General features: G+C 38.8%; 1 protein-coding gene and 1 long non-coding RNA gene across 4 annotated transcripts in view; one reads left to right on the top strand and one right to left on the bottom strand.

The window, feature by feature from the left end:
• Window positions 1-4212: 4212 nt before the first annotated feature.
• prkcaa (protein kinase C, alpha, a) overlaps window positions 4213-25218 on the bottom strand; it is a 178428-nt gene continuing 157422 nt past the window's right edge. The window contains exons 16-17 of one of the 3 annotated variants that reach the window (XM_046046364.1): window positions 18986-19126; window positions 4213-9237 (exon numbers count right to left, since the gene is read on the bottom strand). In XM_046046364.1, the coding sequence (XP_045902320.1) occupies window positions 9073-9237; window positions 18986-19126 (306 nt within the window). In that variant the 3' untranslated portion in view covers window positions 4213-9072. Of the gene's footprint in view, window positions 9238-18444; window positions 18607-18985; window positions 19127-22004; window positions 22513-25218 lie in introns of those variants that run through there. The other 2 variants (XM_046046365.1, XM_046046366.1) reach the window with 2 other exon arrangements.
• Window positions 16687-22753, top strand: LOC123969203. The gene is made up of 4 exons (XR_006824676.1): window positions 16687-16827; window positions 17527-17625; window positions 20305-20441; window positions 22404-22753. It is a non-coding gene; the product is annotated as an uncharacterized LOC123969203 (long non-coding RNA).

Genomic DNA, 25218 nt, shown 5'->3' with positions numbered 1-25218 from the left:
AAACACCCACAGATAAAATTATTTTTTACCTTCACGGAGAAGACTCGTCGAGCACAGTACTGTTCTTATTCTTCCTCTATTCTTTCTCCTCTTGTTTCTCCCCGTTCAGTCGGTCCGTGTTGTGTAGTCTGGGGCTTGGCGCGCAATATTCCTGTGTTGCTGACGGGACCCAAGGCTGCGTAGCTCGTGCACCACTACTATCCACGCGGTACTAACCATGTGGCACGTAGCGCCCAACTCTGTACTCCACCTCTCTTGAGGTGTGCAGAGGACAGGGGGAGATGCTGCGTGCATGTGATGTGGTAATACCAGTTTGAATGAATTTATGGTTCAAACCAAATGCAACCTTGAAAGCGCCATATGCAGATGTTGGGTTTGGTAAACTTATTTGCTTAAAGTCAAACACTGAACTGCTTCATGCTCACATTCATATAATGTCCTAAAATGCTAAGCATTTATATAATGCATATTGTATATTATTATATCACAACATGCAACCCGCTTTCAATTGTTATAGTAACTCTTTTATGCTATAATCTGTCTGTTGCTGACTCTGATGGGAAGTCTTTTTGGCAGTCGTTGCTTCTTTTTTCCTTCTTCTTTTTTTTTTTTTTTACCATATTCCCTCAAATTCTTCCCAGTTGTTTCTGCCCCTTTGCATTTGCTTCACCACTGAGACACAAACTGTGAAGGGGAAATTCTACCAAAGAAGAAGAGCCTCCAATAGGATCATTCAGTGTCTTTTTTGTTTTTATTTGTTATGCCACTCCTCAACAAAATAAATCTATGTAACATCTGGTTCATACTTCACATGGAGCAGATGTGTAGAGTCTGTCACGTTTCCACTTGAGGTCAAGAGCCTTCAGTAATTCCAGAAAACATTGACTGGACAAATTAAAGATGTAGCCTCCCAATGCAATAAACCACTAGCACTTGGTCACATGCTCAGGACGGCACAGATTCATAAAGGGCTGCTGTCAGACTGAATTCAGCACAACCCATCTCTGAGCATATGGACATTCATTTGGTCATTTAAGAGCATCTGGCGAAACCCATGCACATGTATGACTAACCACCACATTCTGCTCCCGTCTGATCACAGGCAGGAGTGAATGAAGAGGCTGTCATCAGCTTGGCTCTGACTTGGTCTTTCACATAACCTCTCACTGACCTCACAGGAAGGAAATCAGGACCAATTTCATTCAATTTTTCATACATTTCATCATTGTACACGGTTTAAAGGTTAGTGGCATCTAGTGGTGAGTTCTGTATACTTCTTTATGTCCCATGCACACTTTAATTCTCTTTTTGCAATGCAGATTTAAGAAGAGAAAAGGAGAATCTACAGCTAAATAATACTTGTGGGCCTCCATTTGGCCAAACTTCTCTTTTTTCCTTACTTTTAATAAACCAGTCGACTACCACTACTAATGTCACTTGTTGTTGTTGTTGTTTTTAGTACATACTCAACGTAGTGACGAAATGTGCTCTGTAAAGCAGTTTGTCCATTTGGGCTACTGTAGAAACAGGGCAGCGCAACATCGCAATGTCCATGTAAGAGGACCAGCGGTGAATGTAGATAGAAATGGCTCATTGTAAAGTAATAACAACATTAGGGTTCATTATGTAAGGTCTTTATACACCTCTGAAAATATTGTTTTTGTATATTTTATTGCATTTCTGTCTGACCTTCTGTCTGATCCTCCTAAATATTACACACTGCACCTTTAAGGAAATTTATTGTCTCTTCTATTTTCTCCTCTGTTTTGACAATCAAACAACTTAAAAGCCAACAGCAAAACTCAGGCTCCTCCGTCTGAACACTAAAATTATGCATGAACTTTTCTTGGCATCCTTCAGGTATTTGGAAAATACTGAGCACTTGCTGATCAGAGCAAGGTGAAGTGGGAATTTCTTAAAAGTTTTAAAAGTTGAAAACACCATGATAGTGTAAATTGTAGGTTTATGGTGCAATTTAAGTGCAAAAAAACCTTTGTACATCCCTATCTCTTGTCTACAAGAATGTGGACTCAATTTGGACACAATTTTGACTGCATGACAAACTCAGAAAAACACGGTCCTATCATTGTATTTCTCCATCTCTTTACATAATGCAAACAAATCATTCAGTCAGCTTCTGTAATAGGCTACTGTTTTAGTCATGATTCACAAAGATGCTAATGTGTATCAAACCGTGGTGGATGGTGCATCTATTTTACTTTAGGTCAGAACACCTCTCATAACAAAGCAATATGGTAGTATATGACTTAGCCCTAGCAGTTTCCCAACAGATGGAGTTATGCTGAACATGTGTGCATATGCATGTGTGTGCATTTGTCTGTTTGTGCAATAGACAGAAACAGTGAACTGAAACATATAGGAGTTAAACCAAAGCTCACACACCAGCTGGTACCACGGTCAACATACTGCCAAGCTTTCTCTAATCACATAGCACCAATGCATTGTCTGAAAACACGTGAAGAAATAAACGCAGTATTTATCTGCTTGACAACAATGTTATAACCCAGGAGTGAAGAAATCCAGTTTTTGGTCTAATTAACAATTTGTAAATTAAGATATATTAATTAAATACAATTGGAATGATTTTCTGATGCATAATATCACATTCAGTGACTAGCTACATGCTCGTTTGACATTCAAGAACAGTAGAGCAAGGATTGAAAACTTCTTCTAAGCCACCATATAGGACATTGGCTGCCTGCCAGCAAGGAGCCCTCATTTGAGAAAGCATCACTAAGATGTATGAACGCTATCAAGTGAGTTGTGAAAAGCCTGTAGATATAGTGGCTGGTATTTTGTGACTAACAAGATGAGAGTCCAAAAATGGAGGAGAGGTCAAGGTTGGAGGAAATTAGTGGAAAACTTTGCATGATCAATACAATAATGGGGGCCAGCGGTAAGAACTGCAAACTATTTTTACCTCTCTTTGTTTCTTTGTGGGATTGAGAGAGCGCCTCACTATGAAAGAGAATAACTTTCCTTAGATTTTCCTTTACCTTTTTTCTCCATTTTTTGAGCATTACAGTTTATCTGTCAAACTCCAAAATCTGTCTACAGTAGAGAACACTTTCTCCCTGTTATGTACATCTTATACTTTGGAAAACACACGACAGGATGCTACTGTATGAGAAAAAAAAACAACAGACATCATAATCTATTGCTAAAGCAAAGCACTGCAATTGTCTTCTGTTTCATGAAAATAAAAATCTGTTTGCTTGAGTTTAAACACTTTTTCACTGGAATGTTATGATGGCTATTTAGTAAGGCGACAGTATAGCCCTTCAGTGAGCGGACGGGCTCCACATAGATCATAGATCCTATACTTGCCCGGGTAAGAGCACACCTTAATGTAGGTGAAATCTAGCGGAGATCTAGCGGAGATCTTGCACCATCAGTCATGCCTTGGACAACCAGCTTGTGATGCTCCTCAGTCCAGGTGTGCCCTGATGACTTCTGACAGCAGTGAGTGTTCCAATATTGTCTTCGATCACTGACACCCTTCTGCCATCACGAGGACTCAAGCTCAGCCATCCAACTAATCATGCAGCCTGGAACATACACACAATCGCCCAACCACACCCACACAAACTCACACTTCTGCTTATGCACAGATCCATATAAAAACACACTCTCACATGCCACCTCACGCAAACTGTAATGTGATCAGAATAGGCCATGTAAACACCTACAAAGGTAAACAGGACAGACTAGTATGTGGAAAAAACTCAAATATATGTCTACTACTGAACATACTGCCCTGAAAATAGCACACATTGTTGTGTCTTGTGTGCAGAAATACACACACGAAGACACAAAATGTATAGTGTTGAAATCAAGGGGAAGCCAAAGGAGGCTAAGCTGTCTTAGGTCAAGTTTTGAGTGTCACAAAAAAGTGCCAGTGTCTCCACCAAGAAACAAGTATGTATTATTTTAATTACTTCAGTGACCTTGTCTTTTTGGCAAACTTTTGAAAACAGTGACAGTGATGTGTCACTGTAACGGCAGGTAAAGCCACTGAGACATCTCTCAACATAGATCAACATCCGCCTTTCAAAGTTGAGGGGAGACGCAACATCTGCACCAAACTGTAGCATAAGAAAGCCTACATTATGTTTAATATAGCCTAATGTGTTGATTAAGTTTTATAGTCACACGTGGCAAATAAAAAACACTCACTTGCAGAAGTATGGATCTCATTTTCCGTTTTTTTTATTTGCATTATCATACATTAGGTACAAATGACACAATCGGTTACAAGGTAAGCTCAGACACATTTTAAAGGTTTCAGGCTGACACGGGAAGGAAACAAACATACATACACCATTGTCAAAATACAATATATTCTTTCTTTTACAATCTATGTAGATCTATGCAAGTCATTTATGTACAAGGACAGGGGTACTGCAATGATAAATGGACAAAGAGAGGAGAGTTGGAGACCTTGTTATTGTGTGGGTTAAGGAATAAGGCATTCCTGCACATCCTTGATCCTGTGCCCTGTACGGCCAAAAAGATGGCAGCTCACTTCAACTCTCTCATTTCACAGTGAACAGAACGCAGCGGAAAGTAATGACTAACTGCAAAGAAGAAAGACATTAAACAAAATTCTTCTAAAACAAACAGGTACCTGAAAGGAGTATATTAAGAAATGCCAATTAGGAAAAAAACAAATCATAACAGATTTCTCTCAAAACCTTACATTTAAGATAAAATTTTTACACCAGAAAGTAACTTCATGTTTTTCTGGCCATCATAATCTATTAAATTAAAAACAAAAGAGGTGATGACATCAAACAGAATGTAAACAAACAAAACACCAAATACATTTGGCTAACTCCTTTTCCAGGGTGCATTAGTGGGACCAATAGATCAGTTGAAAGGGTGGAATTGATGCCAACTGTGTTGAGTGAATTGCACAAGAAAAAATCAGCTGCTTTCCTGACCTGATGGGATTTAAAGGGTGAAAAGAGGAGGACACTGTCGATAAGATCACGGCTTGACTTGGCCCAGGCACTGAGGAAAGAGGAACAGGTAGAGTGAAAGAGAGGGAGTGCAAGAGACGACGAGGGAGGGATGGTTCAATGTGACGAGGCACAGATGTTGTCCTACAAGAAAACCATAATCATATATCCTTTCACCATTTGACTTAACCCCTTCTATCACCTGTTCATTGTTCCTTCACCTCCCGAATATCATCCTCTGATATTGTTGATACGTATATTAGTTAACTCACTACATCATTCAGTCATTGATAGGCACAGGGAGGTAAAGGTAAAGCAAGCAGACACAGGAGGATGAGTCAAGTTGTTGGCCTCAGTCAACAAAATGTGCTTAAAATTCTGATTTACAGACCAGGTGATGGACCATTTATGTGAAAAAAAGCATACAGTTTTTTCGTTTTACTTTTATTCACATTCATTCATTGAAGATGTGCTGAAACACGTAAAATTAAGTAAATTAACTTAACCAAGCTACTTTGACAATGGGTTAAAAACAGTAAGTGGAGTAAACATATGGAGTAAAAATGGAGTAGAGAGTTTAGATTGAGCAATGACGAAGATTAAGAAGACGTACAGTATATTTGTTGGGAAAGGCACACAAGGGAAGAGTAAGTGATCTTTCCATGCAGACATTGACTATGACTTGACATTTTGAAAATATTTCTACGAAGAAAGAAGATTGGGAAGCAAGTCATCAGAGATTGTATTAAAGGGATGCATCTAGACTGTTAAATCAGCACATACAGAGGTGCACGTTAGGCTCAGACGGGGGCAGGACTGTTGCTGAGTAAACTGAGTATGTACAAGAAATATTTTCTCTCACTTCTGTGAAATTCACTGATTGTAAAGCAATTAATAAATTTAGTACTGTGTATAAAGAGTCGTCTATCAAACTGACTGGCATTGTAAAGTGTACTGACACAATGTGCACTGGTATACTCAGGGCAGCATGCTACCATATATGTTTTGGGGCTAACAGAGTGAACAGCAGATGTGACAGGCCTGAGCCTGCACAGGGAGAAGTTGTCGTCATCCATGTAACTACAGCTAGTGCAACGCTGTCTGGTTCTGGTTTTCCACGTCTAGCACATGCAAAAGGTTATATACTATAGGAAACACGGTAGGAGAGCACAACTCTTAGAAAAACATGGACAAAAAATTACAAACATTTATATGCTTTGGAACATTCCTGAATTTCTTGAGCAGAAGCTAGAGAAATAAAACTGATGCTGACAACAACTGACAAAAGCAAAAGCAAAAAAACAACAACAAAAGAAACCAACAACAATAAAATTAACTAATTTCACAAAATGACAACAACACAACATTAAGATTATAATATAAACCCCATTCATGAGACACTAGAGAGTGAGTGGTCCTACTGGTATGCTAGCAACAAGCAGTGCTTCTGAGTCACAATTCAGTGATCCACATCGCCCGAAAAAGGTAAAGGCTAAAGGAACCAGGGGCAACAGTATTATTTTTAGATATGCAAGCTACTTCAGAAATGAGCAATAATATAGAACCAGGGACTATGTCTCAGGAAAGTCTTTTAATAAGTCATTTTAGTATTAGTATCTATTTAAATTTAAAACTGTAATGAATGTCTATTCTATGTTCTTTAGCTCCATCGATCTGCATTCTTTTGGCTAAATCACTGTTGTTCCTCATTCTAGCTTTCACACATAGCTTACAAATCAATGCTTCATTTCTGTTGCAAGACTGTATAATTGAAACTTGACTTTGTGTGCAGCATAGTACCCTGCAATCATCCATCAAAGAGTCTAGCTGGTTTAAATGAGGTTATCGGACTGTGGTTTGTAATGGTCACCTTAAATTTGACCAATCTAGATCCATGCTTACAGTGATACTCCACCCTAAATCGAACTTTTAAGTATCAAACATTTACCAGCCACGGACCCTGACCAGACCTACAAGCAAAGTGACATAAGGAGTTGTAAGGAGTTGGGCGTGAGGACTGAGAGGGAAACAGTGCATTTGAGCAAAACCATATAAATATGAAATAAACAGACACATACAGACACAGTGAAAAAGTGGCTTATTACGCATTTTGACACTTTCTTTCCTACAATGAAAAACTATTGGAATCCATTGTAGTCAACATGGATTTAAGCTAACCATTATTCCTTACAAAAGGATGAAACAAGTAAAACCTTTAAAGACTACATGTGGTGACCCTTACCTCTAAAGTTAGATTTTGAGTGGGGCATCACTTTGAGGTTGTAACTCTTAGAGGTTTTATACTTATAGCATGCAGCATTTAGTGGATCACGTGCATGATTGATGCCTACCAACAGCGTGCAGATACAGAAGGGCAGTCAACAGCCAGACACGCTTCCAATCAACGAACAATTTGCTGTCAAAATCAATGAATATGAATAAAGAAAAGATTTGATAAATCTGCCAAAACAGTAGAGCAGATATATATAATGTAGTAAAAGCACATTCAGGTGTTGGTATAAAAACTGTAACTTGCTATACTCTTTTCAAATAACTCATGATTATTTACAAAGGAGTTATGCACTGATATTAGATACATTAAAATAGTGATGTATTCTAATGGAAAAGTATGTATGAGATCACAAAATAAGAGGATAGTAAAAACTAATCTATTTTTAAAGACTTTTTTACAAGAAACAAAAAGGGATGCCAAATAGCGATTAAGCTAATAATGATTGTGTTGCCATATTCCTAATAAAGGACAACAAAGCATTAGCAGAAGAAATTCTCCTTTTGATTTGCAACTTTTGTATCCAAGAAACCTAACAAATGTGATACTGGGCATGATACTGTATGCAATATAACATTGCATGGTTAATACACAACAACATAACGTTATATTCTTAACACAAACAACAGTTTATCAAAATGTCTTTACTGTTTCTGTTAGGTTATTTTTTAGTTATGGGCAGAGCATGGGACAGAGACAGTGGTTAACACTGACTAGTGTTAAAACTTGACAAACTGTAAACGTTTTAGGTTTGTTGTTTTTCCTGAATGAAGAATGTTCTGCCACTGCCCACACACAAAACTGGTTGCCATTTACCCCGTGTGTCCCCATAATGTCCACAAAATTATCTCACAGGGGAAGTACACAAACTGCAGCTCAAGTACGGGTTAGAAAATTGGTGTGTGAATGAGAAGTTGTGTGATAACAGTTAAGCTAAGTTAAGTTTTGACAAATTGGAACCAAACCTGGCACACTTTCATACGTGTCTCACAAGTTTGCATTTTTACAGGCTCCATATTATTTAATGACATAATTCTTTAGTTTATTTGCTACGCACACTAGAAGTTCAGAAGACTGGCAAGAATTAAATTGTACTAAAATAGAATTTTACACCATGAAATTGAAAAGGGGCTAGAAAACTGTAAACTTGATATAGGAAAAACTGAATCACAACCACCTGTCCTTCATATTTGGCTATAATTATTTATATATATATATATATATATAGTGAGAAATATTTAATATATAGTGATCATTAAAACCAACCATCCATCTAGATCTGTAGTCCATAATGTTTATCCATTTAGATTTCTAAGCACGAGAAGTTCCAAGGGCATCTTTTCCAGAATTAGTTAATCCATGCCTTAAATGCTCTTGTAATATGCTCTTGTTTATATAATTTACAGACATATATTCATTTATTCTTTCAATTTCATATACTGGCATACTGTAGATAAATAAAATCCCTTCTGTCTCAGTGCCTCCAGATATGGTAAACCTTCAACACAGATTGCAGCGTTAAATAAGGACTTCCTTGTCTACACTACATGCTCATTGTTAAACTTATTGAGGGAAGTTATTTCTTGTGATGGCCAAGAACCAATCTAATCTACTACTACTAGCAAATATATTGTATACAGAACAAATTTGCATGCCCTAAAATGCTGCTTATGAATAAAACCAATACATAAAGGGTTATCTTGGGCATTGATGAAGTTGTGGTCAGATGGTAGGTTGGAAGTTGGTCTAAGTGGGTGGCAGTGAGCAGGGAGGTTCTTCTTTGAGGTCTCTCCATCCTTCTCATAGGCTGTTACAGAGGGACGGGTGTACAAACTGTGGATTGATGAAAGAGAACCCTGCAAACTCGGCCTGGTCGATGTTGGCGATAACCAGCTCATCTGGTGGTGTGAGCATGGGCTGGGTGCGTGTGAAGAACTTGTCAAAGTTCTCTGCTCCTTTCCCACACTGTAGAAAAGGGAGACAGAAGAGGGAGACACAGAACAGACATGAAATATGTGGAGCACTGGCAGAAGTGTGCGCACGGCAATTCTGAGAAGACATTAAGCAGAACTGGTTTTTCACTTCTTAGAACTTTTCACATATTAGCCCAAAGCACAGGATCATCATCAAACATCATCAACACCATTCATATTACTAAATAATATCGCACTGCGCTGGGCAACTAGACAATGTGCATGGACAGTGCAGCAAGCAAGATGTGTGAGTTCTCCCTGTGAACTAATTCAAAAGCATCTTCACCATGCCTACATGAAAATGAAGAGCATTTCACACCTGATCCCCCACTTTTCCCACTACTATATGCAGTAGGATGTTAACAACATCAGATTACATGCTCTACATCTCATTCACCTGAATCACAATGTACCCTTCTGAATACCAAAGCAACAATGGCACAGCTGCTGAACAGCAATGCATTTCCCAGTAAACAAGGTCAGGGATTGATCCTATGAGAGGAAATGGTGTCAGGACCTCTGCAGCAAGGCACGCTGTGTTTGTTCGGACCTCATAACCTGCTGTGATGCAGCTGCTTTTATCTTGGCTCAGGTGTGATATGTACTTTTGTGTTTTTTGATTCTCAGCTATCAATGCCAATTATCTTACAAAGAATGATCTTTGTAAGAATCAAGGTGCAACAAGGTCACAAAAGGGTTAAAGAGTAACTTCAGTATTTTTTAGCTTGTACCCCGGTTATGGAAAGGATCCCTACAGAGATAGACCTTTTTTTAAAGAGTAAGATTCTATTTGTTTAACCAGAAACAATGACTATATTGCTCTTGTCAAAGCCACCAGACTCATTAATTTAGTGGACATATTATGACGGGGTGCAATTGCCAGTAAGGATTACATTGCAGCCCTGTTTCACTTCTGCCAACTGCAGGGTGCTCACTCAATAATGGAACAATTTCAGAAAATGTTGTTCCAATTAGTCACATAGACACTAGGTCCAAGATGAAAATACCAAAGTTACCCTTTAATTAATGTGTTCATAAGAAGGAGGAAAGCTGTCAGTATTTAATAGGACACATCAAAAGTGTTTTCATGTTTATGTGATGAGAGGATAATAAAATAAATCAAAGACACAGAAACGGATCATGTCACATGGTGGATGCGTTAGCACAGAGAATTTCTCAGCAAAGGAAGGTCATGGGCATGTTCGGAGATGAGTGAGCATGGATCTCATTTTATTTCCATAGAGATATTCTCCTTAACTGAAATAAATCCTACATGACATGCATGACCACAGCAGATTCCAAGATAAAACCAAATTTTTTAATGTGCTACTACAGGTGCAACTTGAGTTAAGTATTACTGTAATACAGCAGTTGGAAAAAAGTGGTACTGTTTCATACAGTACCCGCCTTAACAATCAAGTCACAAATCAAGCCATTTTGAGTTCATATAAGATTACTGAGATTTACATTACTTATTTGCTCAGACCAGAGGAAAAGAACATATTGCTTTAACAAGTAATGCACACATTACCAGATCCTGTTAAAACACTACACCAATGTAGGCTTTTCGTGTGACAACCATTTCCAACACTAGGCTATGCCTATAAGACCAGAGAACATGGAAACCATCTGTTTTATCTCCTTCCAAGCTAATCTCATTTATTGTGCTGTATATTTGCTTTGCAGTGATTCTGTGCCTGCCAAAAGAATCCTTTTAGGATTAGCTTTTGTGGAGGATCTGCTAAGGAGGGTACCCTATAACACAAAATTACCAGCCTGTGCCTTGGTAGTCCTAACATTCTTTTAAAAGAGAAGAAACAACACTACACATATTTAACAAAAATCTCTTTTTTAAAATAGAAAGTATTAATATTTAAATGTCCTGTCAATCACTTTTTACTTAAAACTTGTTAGAGCCGGTAACACAATGGCATCGACATAAAAAGGCTTCAATTTGTCATCCAAATGAGGTGTGTTAAATCAGTGACTCTCCAATTTAAGGGCATTAGAGACGTGTCCTATTGGTAGAAATAGTTTCGAATTAAATTGTTAAATAGTTATTATGGAATAGCAGAGAATATATAAGATTACTTGTTCTTTTCTCTTTTAAATTATTCCTCTGTCTTTACTGGAGAAAAACCAGGAGGAAATGAGGCAGAGCGTACAGAAGAAAGAGCGAGTGAGTAAGAAAGACAGAGGGCTGTACATAATATCCTTCTCTATCCTCATCAGTTAGTCCACCTATACACTGGGCTCACCTACATGGATGCATGCATTCGCAAACACTCACAATCATACACCCAAATACACACACACACTGCTGGGACTTGTGCACAGCTTGATAAGCATTCATGTTACCTTGGGAGCTACTGTTGTGCATTCTGAATCCAAATGCCAAGGGGCTCTAACAGAGGACTTGGATACAAAGAAAGGAGGATGGCAACAATAGCACTTTTTTCACTCATAGAAATAAAGACTATATATATATATATATATATATATATATCTTCAAAACAACCAGGAACAACAAACAACAGCAGACAGAAATCTCCTACATCAAAACTAGGACTGCCCCTAATAGTCAACTAAACCGCAAGTCGATGAGAGTAGAGAGAAAACGTTTCATAAGTTGGGTAGTTTCAGAAAATACAACCTCAAACTCTATTCAGAAGCTGTGCCTTGTCTCTGGGAAAAAGGTGTCAGGGGATTGTTGCAACACAGAACTCTAGCTGCCATTACCTAGTTAGCAGTCCTCTTAGCGGACTACCCTGAAGTAGCTTGGAGTACTGGGGGAGTATTTACACCGCTAGCACAGGAGCTTTGGACCACAGGTAAGAAGAGGTTTTCAGTACCAGGGTGACTAGGGGACTCAGCACGGGAATGTTGCCAGGGAGTGGAGCCGGAATAAGCACCAGAAGTAGAGCAGGGAGAGCAGGCAACTGATCCAGCCTTCGCAGCCTCCCACTGAACACAAACCAGGACCGAACACAGCCTCCGAGACTGTTGGAAGCCAGTTTGATGACAGGGAATACAGTACCAAGGTGATTTACAGCAGCTTTGACCAGGACTCTGGCGCCGGGGACAATGAAGACACGACGAGTTTGTAACAAGTTAATTTGTAGGTAACATTATACATCATCCATGGTGTTGATAAGTCCATGAGTATTTGTTCTTATGATGTTGGAAGTTATTTATTTCCTTGGTTTGAACAACAAGACTTGTGTGATGTTATACTGTGTTGAAATAAATTAACAAAATGTTCAATCTCCTTGCTGTTTGTTCCGACACATTCAGAATAATTACCTTTTGTCGTTAAGAGGCGGCTCACTTCATGTCTCTTGTAAAATTATTATATTTTGAAGGCTCATTATTACGGTTTTGTATTTCTCTGTAATGTTGCACAATGTTAACAATGCTATTCGTAACATTCCTTCTCAGCCATGGAACTCTAATCATTTTCTGATGGCCAATATTATATATATATATACATATATATATATATATTTAAAGTAATATCATGAAGGTGCGGCGACTAGTTGACTAAGAAAATCTTTAGTTGGGGGCAGCCCTAATCAAAACATCTGTCCCTTTTCTGGATGTGCTGTTACTACTTAGTGAACACCAGTAATTGCACTTTACCCCTCTATGTATCTGTATACAGTAACTGACTGACTGACACACACTCATTATGATCAAGTTGTATCAATTTACTATAAACCCAAACTTCTATGCCACTGATCCATAGCTTAAGATGATTTGCAGGTGTGAAAAGGACATTTCATAGATGCCATTACACATCAGTTATTTATTTATTCAATCACTCCCAATCAGTTTTGGCATTTGACTTTACAACCAACCGTGATCTGGCTTTGAAACTCTTGACTAATGTGTAACTAAGTGGCCTTATCCACTGCTGCCCTACATTCACAGGATCTGTGTGTTTGTGTTTTATGTGAGCATCTATGTATGTTCCAGCAACTGCTTATGTGCCAGTCTTTGTGTGTTAAGGGAAGTCTTTCCGTGTTTGTCAAGCAAACACACTGTGGCAAGTTACAGACATTTCTATCTTTATTTTCTTGACATCACATGTCGGGCGATGTAACGGAAGTGAGAAACATTAAAAACGCCATGTCCTCCCATGACTATTGTCACTGACAGGTGACGCTCGTTCCAAGCCATTACCACTCTGTCAGAGTGGATAGAAGGCAGGACACACACTTCAAGATAGGGAGCAAATGTGGCTCTGTGTGTGTGTTTGTGTGTACTCTCTCTCTCCCTCACAGCAGACACCTGATGGATAATCAGCAGCAACCTTCAACTGCTGGGTATGCTTGTCTTCTTCTATCCATCACTGACCATCCGTCGCTCAAGTGAAGCAACACATTTTTCACTCTGACCTCCACCGACAATAGCCAGCACCAAGATGTCCCTCTCTAATTCACTCACTCCTTGTGACACCAGGCCTCTGCTCTTAGGAGGTTTTTCTACCAGTGTATACGCAAAGCATATGTGGGTTGAAGCTTCAGCTGCCAAACTGACAGTGTCTTTGCTAAGATTTGAGAAACACTTCCTATCCTGATCTGTGTCTTCTTTCGACATAAAGGATGTGGAGCTTTAGTTTGTGACAGTGGTTAGCATGTTTGTATGCTGAATCATTTCTGTGCTGAAGGAGCACACAATACCAATAAAGACCTCGAATAGACTAGAAACGACATCCTATGAGTTGCTCCCATAAGATAAATGAAGCTAAATGGATCAGCTCAACAAGAACAAAGGGAGAAAATTAGGTTATGAACCATGGCGTTGAAAATCTGCACCACTGCCTCTGTGACATTTTTTTGAAAAAGCGCATTGCTGGTCTCCTATTTGTCATTGTGTGATTCAGCCAACCCTTATGGGGTGAGACCAAACCTATTATGCTGTTGCTACATCCTCCCATACATGGTGACATAGTGTCCTACATGGGTTTTTGACCTACTTTCTTCATCTTTAATCTCCCTGCCTCTCTCTCTCTCGCCTCCGCACTCAAGCATATTAACGATGGTAAATGAGCCTCCACTAAGAGTTGTGCCATGATTCTCTCTCTCCCTTTCTCTTTACCTCTGTCTCCATGAAACCAACTGAAATGGGAAGCTATATGTATATGTTGTCATAATCTCCTGTACATTTTGTTTGTTATTAGCAGCCTACTTAATACTTAAAAGTAACTGGGGGAGTAACACCTTTTAATGTAGTATTTCAGAATTTCATTTTATTCCACATACACAGAAATGTATTATTGCTCTCTGTTGCCCTATATGGAAGTTGTATATAATACTTTATTTATTATTTAGTAACTGAATTTGCTTTAATTGCTGTGTAATGGGACTAAATCACAAAGCACCGTTGAATCCATGGGTTGTAGGTCCAGAATGGTAAAGATAAAACCAGACCCTTACATGACTTCTTGTGCTTTGTGCTGTGGTACTAATTAAAAATGATTGTCCTGTAAGCTAAAAGAGGAAAGGCAGACACGCTCGGTCAAGTTGCAACTGTCTGTGATTCTCATTTTCTTACAGCTACAGTGAGTCATAACTCATCCACATTGCCATAATTTTCTGGGTGTGTGTATGTATGAGTGTCCATGGGTGCACATCCCTTCCTTGGACACTGTTCCAAGACTTCTGTGCAGTGACTAAGTCCTCCCACTCTTTCTTGCCCTGCTTCTCTCCCTTCATTCACTGCTCCCATCCCGATGAGCATTTTCCTATTTGACCTAATTTTTCCACCCTTCAGCCATAAAAACGATCAGCTAGCCACAAGTGGGCACAAAATGTGGAAATCATGTGTGTTGTACTCTCAAAAAATTTGCCTTATTTCATACTTCGCTGGATGCGGCTGGCATTTGATTATGTGCTTTTTTTGTGCCTGCAGTAGACGGCTGCACAGTGACTGCATCCAGCACTATAAATATGGATCAACACTAACTGAGTCTGCCCTAACACTCATTCTACCACAGACTGTGTCCTCTGAAGCCCCAGTCCTACAGATACAGATGGTTTGAATCTGTCAGCTGGGTGCAGCCGGTGTATTGATTGCAATTCCACAGCTGTCACAGGTGGATGAAGTAAGATTGAGCGGGAATACATGCACAAGGAGAAAGGAAAGAGGAGGAGGAGGAGTGGATTTGAGAGGCAGGGTTAGACCTGGTGAGGGGTGAGAGGGAGGTGTATAATGATAGCCATTTGATGGTAATGAGCGTGCAACAGGGTAGACCTGTAAAGGCCTGATTTTGAGTGCAGTGATAGTGTGATGGGTGAACACTATGTGTGTTTGGTGGATGTGGTCTTCACATAGGTTGATTGCATGGGGATGGGCTGATGGTAGACAAGTGTGCTTGGGCGTGACCTCTAATCTGCAGTCATTTAACCAGCCACACACTAGGCTTGGTGAGTTTCTACTTGTCTCCTGTGTGCAGCTACAGATTTGTTTGCATGTGATAATGTTGAATGCCTTTTTCTCTGGGCATGTATTTTGTGTTATGTGGGTTGGTGGCAGTATCTGTCGTGTGGAATGGGGGTGGATATCTTTGTAAATTGCTGTTGGGAGTTTCTGCTTGTCTCCTGTGTACTGTGTGCAGGTGTGCTGAGGCTGCTGCTGGTATCCAAGATTGTGTGGGACATGGCTGGGTCGGAGTCTGGAGAGTTGCATGGTGCAGAGCAACGACTGCTTAGTGGTGTTACCAGAGGCCACAGGCAGTGAGCAGGCCACAACTGACCAGATTGTGTTTACCAGAAGCAGACCAATCCTTAGCGCGTTGTTCCATTCTATTTAATTTGCCCTGAGCTTTCCCCATTGAACTGACTTTTAGCTTTCTTAGCTTCAGTCTTGTTTTTAACTTTTTATGTGTATTTAATATAATGTATAAATAAAATTGGAGGTTTATATTTTGCTTGGCTTGTTGTTGCTGCCTACTTATTTTTCACCACTGGTTGGTCATTTCCGAGCTAAAGAGGGGTGTTACAGGCGCAGAAACAGAGCTGTTACATGGCATAGTGAGATGGACATGACAGATTGTTACAGAGTAGTTTATGTTGGTTACAGGGAGCATAAACAATGTCCTACTCTCTTTCCACCTCTCATCTTTCACCCTTATCTGCGTCAAGACCCATGCAAGCATGCACTGTGCAAAGGACATGCACATTTGCATGCATCCACCTCCCTGCAAATTCCAGCGTGGACAAATATACAAGCACAGAAGCTTTCCTCTCTCTCGATGTTTCTCTCTCTGTCCGATATTATTCCCCTATCCACCCACACACATATATGCAGCAAATAGACACAAAGATGAGGCGGACATGCAAGGAAATCTTCCTCCCCTGCTTTTCTCAATCTCTGTTTACCCTCACTTTCTGTAACCTTGCCACACATTTCCTCTCACACACACACACAAAGCACACACAGCATTTTCAGGACACCCAGCGAATCCACTCAGCAGGAGAGCAGGAGACTACACGGACAAAGGTCAGGATTCACCTTATTAGAGGAACCGGAGCCCTTGAGGGTTGAAACAAAAGAGAACTACAATATTTAAACTGAAAATGTAAGGGACACACAGACACACACACACACTCACTGAGTGACCTACTTCATCTCTGTTGCGTCCTTTTATTTATTTTTTTTAAAGAAACACAGTTTATATGAACTCTGTATGAGTCTGTGTATCTATACATGAAGTAAACTGATGGAAAGACAAGGAGAAAGTGTGTGCGCTCTACATTTTAAAAAGGCTTTTGGTTGATGGGTCTTCACTAGTGTCATTTTAATTTAATTTTTTATATTTTTATATACATTTTATACTGTTTGTTTTTATTTACTCTTTTGTACGGCACTTTGTGATTTTATCTGAGAAAAGCGCTTTATAAATAAACTTTACTTACATGTGTAATCTCAAGGGATTTCAAAACTGTGTCTTACTGTGCAACAAAATGTGATCTATATGAGGTATGCATTCATAATAAATGGAATTAATTATACATTGAGATGAGAGGCTTTGGAATTACATATCATATAATATGTGCATACAAATGAGTGTAATGTGAAGATAGTTTTATATCTCGCATTAGACTGACTTTAGTCTATGTTTAATGTAACCATTGTATTTATAGAGCTTTAATTTATTTATTTATTTTTGCCACAGACCACTTACTGTTTGAACAAAACTATATCATGCTGGTGTGGTCCTGGTTTTGCTGTCAGTGTGGAAGCACTTAAAATATTAACAAAAATGAACATTCACCAGGGAAAATCCTGCAGTGGGTAGTGGACTACACCAATGGATTCCTGGCACTGTCTATCAGTCCCTTGTAACACTGTCGTGTTACACCACCATCAACAGCAAGTATAATTTTCCTAAAAACCTCCAGTGTCCAGAATTGCAAAAATACTACTATATATATTTTTTCACTCATTTAGGGTTTACCTAAATCACAAAAAAGATGACTACAATTCCATGACAACAAACCATGTTTGCTCCTTTGTCTTCTTTGTCACAGAGTTAATAAATCATTGTTATATTATTAAATGTTAAGTAAATCTTCCTATAATTAAAAATAAAGATACAATTTTTGGAAAGGCTTGGGGGCATGTTGCTGTAGGTGCATGCCTATACACCTACAGCATTTTGCTTTGAAATAAGCTCTCTTAACTTTGTTGCATGTCCTCTCCTGATGTCTCCCACTATTGTCCGCTGTAAACTTCAACTGCACACTAAAACCTAGTGGCAATTGCATTTTCCATGTGGGGTAACATTGAAGATGATGACTTCTGAAGTCATATAAAAGAAAATCTGCTGGAAAATGAAATTCAGTTTATGTATTTAAAATCTGGTTTTCACAACCCAGTTTTTTTCCAGGTATACTTTTGCTTAAGTCGGACAGTTAGTTTTAGATAACTGGCTGTAAAAGAAGATATTTCAAAACAGTGTCCTGGCAGAAACATGCTTGATTAGGAGTCTTCAGCAACATATTACTTCAACACGAGGGCAATATGTGTGAGTGTGTGTCAGTAAAATAAGACAGACAGAAAGAGAGAGGGAGGGGACGGCTTTCAGTTAATTTGCTTTTATTGCAATAAACTGTGTAAATTAAAACTTCAAATCTCATTATATTCCATGATTTGCATAAATATTCTGGACACCCGTCCATTTTTATGTCAGGTTTTAGAATATTAACAAGAAGAATTTTCTTGAGTGATCAAGTGAATTTTAAGTGCACTAAATGAGATTGGATGAATCATAAATTGATAAGGATTATCTGTAATTTGCCAGTAGACAGGTTTCCATCCTAATGTAGCGCAAATTTGAAACAAATTTCCAGAAAATCTGCAAAAGAAAATGCAAAAAATGTGTTTTCATCCATTACTGGTATGCAAATATTAGGAGATGGGCGCATTGAGATAAACACTTGGCAGCTAATTCTCCGGTCCAGTTCCATTAAATCATTGAACAGGGTGGAACAAGATGACATTATGAGCGGCATACGAAAACAGAGCCCAAAGTAGTAACAATACCTTTGTGACAGGAACAGACAAGTGTAATATGTGGCCGTACTTTATCTCATGTGAGAGAGGGTACCAATCATATTGACCTTGGTTACAGTAATTATACCAAGTGGTATCACACTTAATTAGACTATGAAGTATAAATTATTTCCTAAGCACTTTCATTGCCTACTGTAAAAGTGGATGTTCACAGTACTTACCACTTTGGGCTTGAAGGGCGGCTGTATCTCCCTATTCTGGAGGCGTTCCCAGTCAATGCGTCTGAAGAAAGCGTGTTCTCTGATGTCCCTCTCTCCCTCAGAGCTACAGCCCAGACGCTTGGACGGGTGCTTGGTCATCAGCTGCATAGTAAGAAACAAAATGGAGGAAATGGAGTTAGAACAAACAGACTATAAATTTTACAGTCATTCAGAATCAGGGCGGTGATTCCTCTTATAACTCGATCATGTGGGATTTGCAGTGTAGGTTTTAGGAGGGCCTCAAATGAAAGGTTGTCTTTAATTGTCCACTGCATCTGTTAGGGCCAGTCCATAGGCTCGCCATTCATCTGTGACAGCATCTGAGCCTCTTCTTACATGATGTTGGTCGGCAACAGGTCTTCTCTTGAGCGATCTTTCACCACCCTGACAACGAGTTTTCTTGATGTAATTATGTTGTGTTTTTGTGCTAAAATGCAAAATGTTCATACAGATTGTTCATAAAGTGAAGAAACATAAATAAAAGTTGTTTTCCTGCACAAAATGTGTGTCACTTTACTTAAAGCAAACAATTATGTGTTATAAGGTCTTATAATTAGTTCATATGCTATTATGTCTACCTGTAATATATTATACAGGGATAGATATTTTAACACTTTACTTAAAGCAAACAAAGACATGCTATATAACTTCAAACATTACTATAAGCTATATTCCATTTTATATCACTAATTGTAAATGGTGACTAAAGTGTATTCACAACGAGGCAGAGTCGGTGGTTATAATGTGTTATGGAACATGGTTGAAGATTCTTGCCGCACATTGACATAAACTGGTATTACTATAAGTTATAAAACATTAAATCAAAAGGTCATAATACGTTATGAACTTTGCTATAGCGCCTAATGCATGTTTGTAAGTGATTATATCAACTGTTATAATGGCTATGGACGCATTATATCGTGTTATAAATATATGCACAGGTCATTATAGCGATGACCTTCATAGAAAGTGTTACCGTAATTTCTTAAGTAAATTGGCAGCACTTTCATTCATACAGAGTACAGAATATAGTATGCACATTTTCATTTCGCAAATCACAGAAAAACAATGAATTTCAGCATTTGGTTTTATCCCTCTCAAAAGTGGTCAGTGTTAGTGAATTAGGAAAACTCTCTCCCACTCCTGTGTTGTCTTGTCTGACATGTTTTGTGATTCCACCTCTTTTCTAGGTCAGTAAATGACAGCTAAACAGATGGGTCTGAAAAAGAGTGATATAATTGTTTTTTTCCCCCTTCTCCCTCTGCTTGTTCTGCCTTTAGAGAACTGCTGCCACTTCCAATCACACCGCAGACAGCAAGAGGACACAGTTTGCACTTGGTTAAAAAGCAAACCAACATAAAAAAAAAGGACCCGCAGGAAAATTAACCAACAACTAAATCGGTCCTTGTTAAATTATGTAAGAGCTAAGTGGTATTACTTAAACATAACTGTTGAGATAATAAAAAATTACAAGTAATTGAAATGTTTGTTTGTCAAGCTTACAGTTGTACATTGCTGATTGCATAAACAGAACATAAATTAATGCATTAAAGCACTTGCTACTCATAATGGAACATCATTTCCGACTGCTTGTATGTATAAGTGTGTATATGGAATTGGAAATAGGGTTCACTATTGAGAGTCCAAGGACCTTTTTAAATAGGCTGGCTTACAGTACATGAGCATGCATGCATACACCGACACACATGAATACAAGCATGCACGACCGCAGCACATCCAGTTAAATCCCTAATTTGTGATGCACACCTTCACTTGCAGCTCAGTCACATTGACAGTTCTCCGAAATGATACAACATGTTTAGCAATCACCCTTTGTGTTTTATTGGTCTTCCACAGAGGGAGGACTCTGTAACCAGTGCTAACCTAACTACAGCCTCAGACCAATGGCATATACACAGACTGTTAGTCTTAAAGTAACCTATCAGTCAGGTTTCATTACTAAACTTTAGCTAGATTACTTTTAAGGAATAGTTTGAGATTTTCGGAAACGTGTCCAGTCTGTAATCTAAGATAAGATAACCTGCGTAACCTGCCAATACAGACATGAGAGTGGTATCGATCTTCTTATCAAACTCTCAGCAAGAGAGTGAATAAGTTTCTCAAAATCCTGAACTATTCCTTTTACATACTTGCCAATACAAACTCAACTTCAATAGTTAAAATATATACATAATTCTGTAGAATTACAAAATACTGTTGGACCAGACAAAATAGTATTTGCTCCTTGTGTGTGCTGTTTAGTCTGCACCTAGTGTAAGGATGCTGAAACCTCATCACCAGTGGGAATAATGAGGAAAGATAGATACACACACACCATCAATACATACCTTCCATGTCACATATTACTGCAAGACAGAGTTGGTTGTGAAAGCACATTGTGTGAAATGAATGATGACCCACAACACTCTCTAATCTAACATAGCTACTGATAAAAAAAAAAGAAAAAAAAAGAAAAAGCTGTATGTTACTGTAAATTTAAAAAAAATCCAGTTGACATTCCTATGTATTCGGTTACCTTGTTAAATATAAATTTATCACAGAACTAAACTAAACTCAACTAAAAGATGACACAATACTCCATCACCACTTTGCTTATGAAACAAGTTAGACAGCTGAGGATCTTTTTCTTTAAATTTTAAAATGTTCTTACTTTTTTAGTGATTTTGTCTAACGCACAAAAAAACAGAGGACACAATCTCATAAAATTCAAGCTGTCAATCATTCCCGGTGCCTGGTTCTGCCGACACGCTCTCTCCCGCGTACAGTTCTACTGAACTGGTACAAAGAAATCAATGTATTCATTTGGATTTGATAGTTGATAAAAAAAAAAATACTATTTCTAAAATATTTTATCATCACCTCACCAGTGTTGGGCTTTGTATATATGATTTTTAGCAGCCAAATTGGTATCTATTTGTTTTTACTTTTTCTTCTTAACAGATACACACATATACACGCACTAGCTGTGCAGACTCTGCTGATAGCAACTTAGGGTAAAAGTGTGCTATCCACAGTATGTCCTGCATGTAACACAATATACAGTAATATTGTACTATTGAATCAAGATTTTTTTTTTCTTTGATAGAACAGGGAATCTTGCAAGGGCTTGAACTAGTCTTCACAGTGAAGATTTCTGCCACTGCAGTATATCGAGTATTCCTTGTTCTCTGGCAGTTGTTGTTTCATAAAATATGAGAAAATAAAGACAAAGTGTGCAGTTACAGACAAATTAAGTGAAAAAATACATCACTGCACCGCCAGATATTCTTTTTGTTTATCTTTTTGGAGAAAGGTATAATTTAAGAGACAACATTAATGACATGCTAAAATGGCAAACTTCTGTCATTTCTACTTGCAGGAGTTTTGCAGGCAGCTTTCCTGCAGCAAGCCCCTTCGACATACAGACCGTGGGCTGGGCCACATCTGAACTAGCAGAGTGCATCCAGCTGGCAGAGTACATCAGGCAGCTGTTGACGAGGAAGAAAAAGTAATTTGCAGCTTTCTGTCTGTTCCCAGGATTGTCACTGCTGGTGAGAAAGCATCCTGCTGCAAACACAAAGCTGTCACCATTGAAATGACACACCTTACACACTGAAATGTCCTACACTGAAATGTCCTTTTACTTTTTACTTGAGCACTTGAATTACTTTGCATATGTGCGATGGATAATCATCTCCTGAATAAAGAAAATGTGGTGTTGACATTTCACATAGAACATTTGATCAATCTGTCTGCAAACTGCTAGCACTCGAATCTCAATGGAGCAACTATGTCATGAACTGTAAGTTCTAAAGGTTTAGTGTGTTCAGAAAGTGTACATAACTTCAAAGTAACCCTGCTGTTTCTGCTGAGAATATCAAATCGTTAGATTTGACAGGACAGGAGGGAGGGGAGAGCGAGAGTCAGGGAGACAGAGGGAAAAAGAGAATGAGAGTGGTGAAGTATAAGAAAGCAGATCTCTTAGTCAGCGAGGAGTCTGGCCAGGTAAAACTGTGTGATTCAATACATCAAGGCTTTCAAAACACACACACGCCATCATCGTCATCCTTTAGAACCCAAATAGTTTGCTGCAGGAGATCAGGGAGATCGACAGTGGCAAAACATCCGATCTAAGACCAACCATACTTGTGTAAATAACAAATGGGATTACATTTTACATTCTCTTCTGACAATACAACAGAAAAGGTACTGTCCCATCGGGATTTAGTTGAGGATATCATGCAGTATTCAGACACCGAGACACGAGTTATCCCATGTTTTTTACCTGGATGCTTTTGCCACAGAGCTCTGGAGAACCTGAGGGTGAAATCTTCACCGGTATTTTTTCTCTACACCACAACTTACACTAAAAAACACAGTCTGTATGTATATCTGTCTTACTCACATTCTGCCGACCTCTAGGTAACATCCCATTACTTTGATGAATGTGTATCTACATCTTTGACCTATTTAAAATTTAATGAACTGTACAGTATACATGGGCTTGCTAAGAATAGAGTATCTATATGCACAATAAAAGTCTACCAGCACACTTAAGTTTGCATACAATAGATATACTGTATTCTACACAAAATCACCTTTCCTGCTCTCTGCCCATTTTGCTCTCTCCCTCCCTTTTCCTACATCTCTTTATCTCCCTCCAACCACTCTTTCTCTTGTTTGTCTTGTTTTTTTTTGTCCTCCCTCCCATCACTTCCTTTCTCCCTATTTTGTGGGTCAGGCTGCTGGCAAGCACTATGTATCCATTAAGAGGAAGTGCTGCAACCATGGCATACAAGGGTTGACGCAGGGACTTTGGCCGAGACCAAGACACACAGAAAAGCACGAGGACACCCACACCGCTGAAAAAAATTTAGGAGCGAGAAAAGGACAGGAAAAGGAAATGGGGGGACAAATGGAGTTGAGGAAGGGACAAGGAGACAAAGTGTGTTACTGCACAGCTCATTGAATTTGCACTGCCTCTGGACAGAAATAAAACTGCCACATTCACTATTAGATTCCTTGTGTGCACACGTACACAAATGTGCACTTTCCCTTGTGAGTATTTCTGTACATTTGAAGAAAAGCAAGGTTAATCCTTATAATCTTTCTGTCATACAGCCTTATCTTTGAGCGGCTAAGCTGAAAGCACTGCTGCCAGGAATTCAACCCGAGTATCAGCTGCTTTAACATGGACCACGAAGAATGTGTCTAAAATAATTCTCATCTTTCAATGATCAAATAGACCTTAGGTGAACGTCACGTCATCTGTCAACTGTGACAGATGCCAAAATTCATCCATTTTTAATGTACATCAGCTCTCCAGAGGGTGAGCATGTATAGGCATGTAATGCCCAAACAAAGTGCCAATGAAAGACATAAAAACAGAGGTTTACGTACAAATTAGTGAGTTTATGCACAATTTCTACATGTGATGTTTGTCTTGTTGTTTACTCCATGAAGCAATAAAGTGGGGCACACTGCAAATTTCATTGGGCTTCATTGAACCTATTAGGGGGTGTCCTAAAAATCTAAAACACATTTTATAATGTTTCTTCCTCTTTCATTTGTTTTCAAAAAATTCTGTTGCTGAGATGAAATCAGACAAACTTCCAAAAATCCCAGTATTTGCTTGCCTGACTTGCACTGACCCATTGTACTGTTTAGTTCCCCCTGTCTCTGAAGATCTAGCAGCCATATACCCATGGTGGCGGAAACAGCATCCCAGGAGCCTACTGAGTATAATCACTCCTTTGTTTTTACAAGGAAGGCCTATCTCTAATGATTAACAATCTCATCTCGCGACTCAGAATGCAGGTCTGCTACCAGTCCGGGTTAACAGAGGAGGCAAATTAAAGGATTGGGGTGAAAAAAGCATTATTTTTCAGTAGAACAAATAGCCTACAGATATAAGTGATTCACAGGTATGTGCAGATGTCTTTTGATATTCCTCTGTGGCTTATTAACAATTTCATGTATTAAGTCCTACACTGATGCAGTTTTGTATAAATTAAACCTTTGCACTATACCTCTGATATCTGTATAATTTCTGGAATATTTTCCTGGCATCACAAAATTTAATATACAATGTTTTTCTAATCTGTGGTGCCAATTTATGGTCTGAGATATGGTAGGGAAGACAGTGGCAAAAATACCTTAGTGTATTTGTATAGTCAAGGTTAGCATCATTGCTG

Source organism: Micropterus dolomieu, linkage group LG04, assembly GCF_021292245.1.
Source record: "Micropterus dolomieu isolate WLL.071019.BEF.003 ecotype Adirondacks linkage group LG04, ASM2129224v1, whole genome shotgun sequence".
In the NCBI taxonomy this organism is placed as follows: Eukaryota; Metazoa; Chordata; class Actinopteri; order Centrarchiformes; family Centrarchidae; genus Micropterus; species Micropterus dolomieu.
The sequence above is the reverse complement of the archived record's forward strand: the minus strand, read 5'-3'. Positions and strand labels throughout refer to the sequence as shown.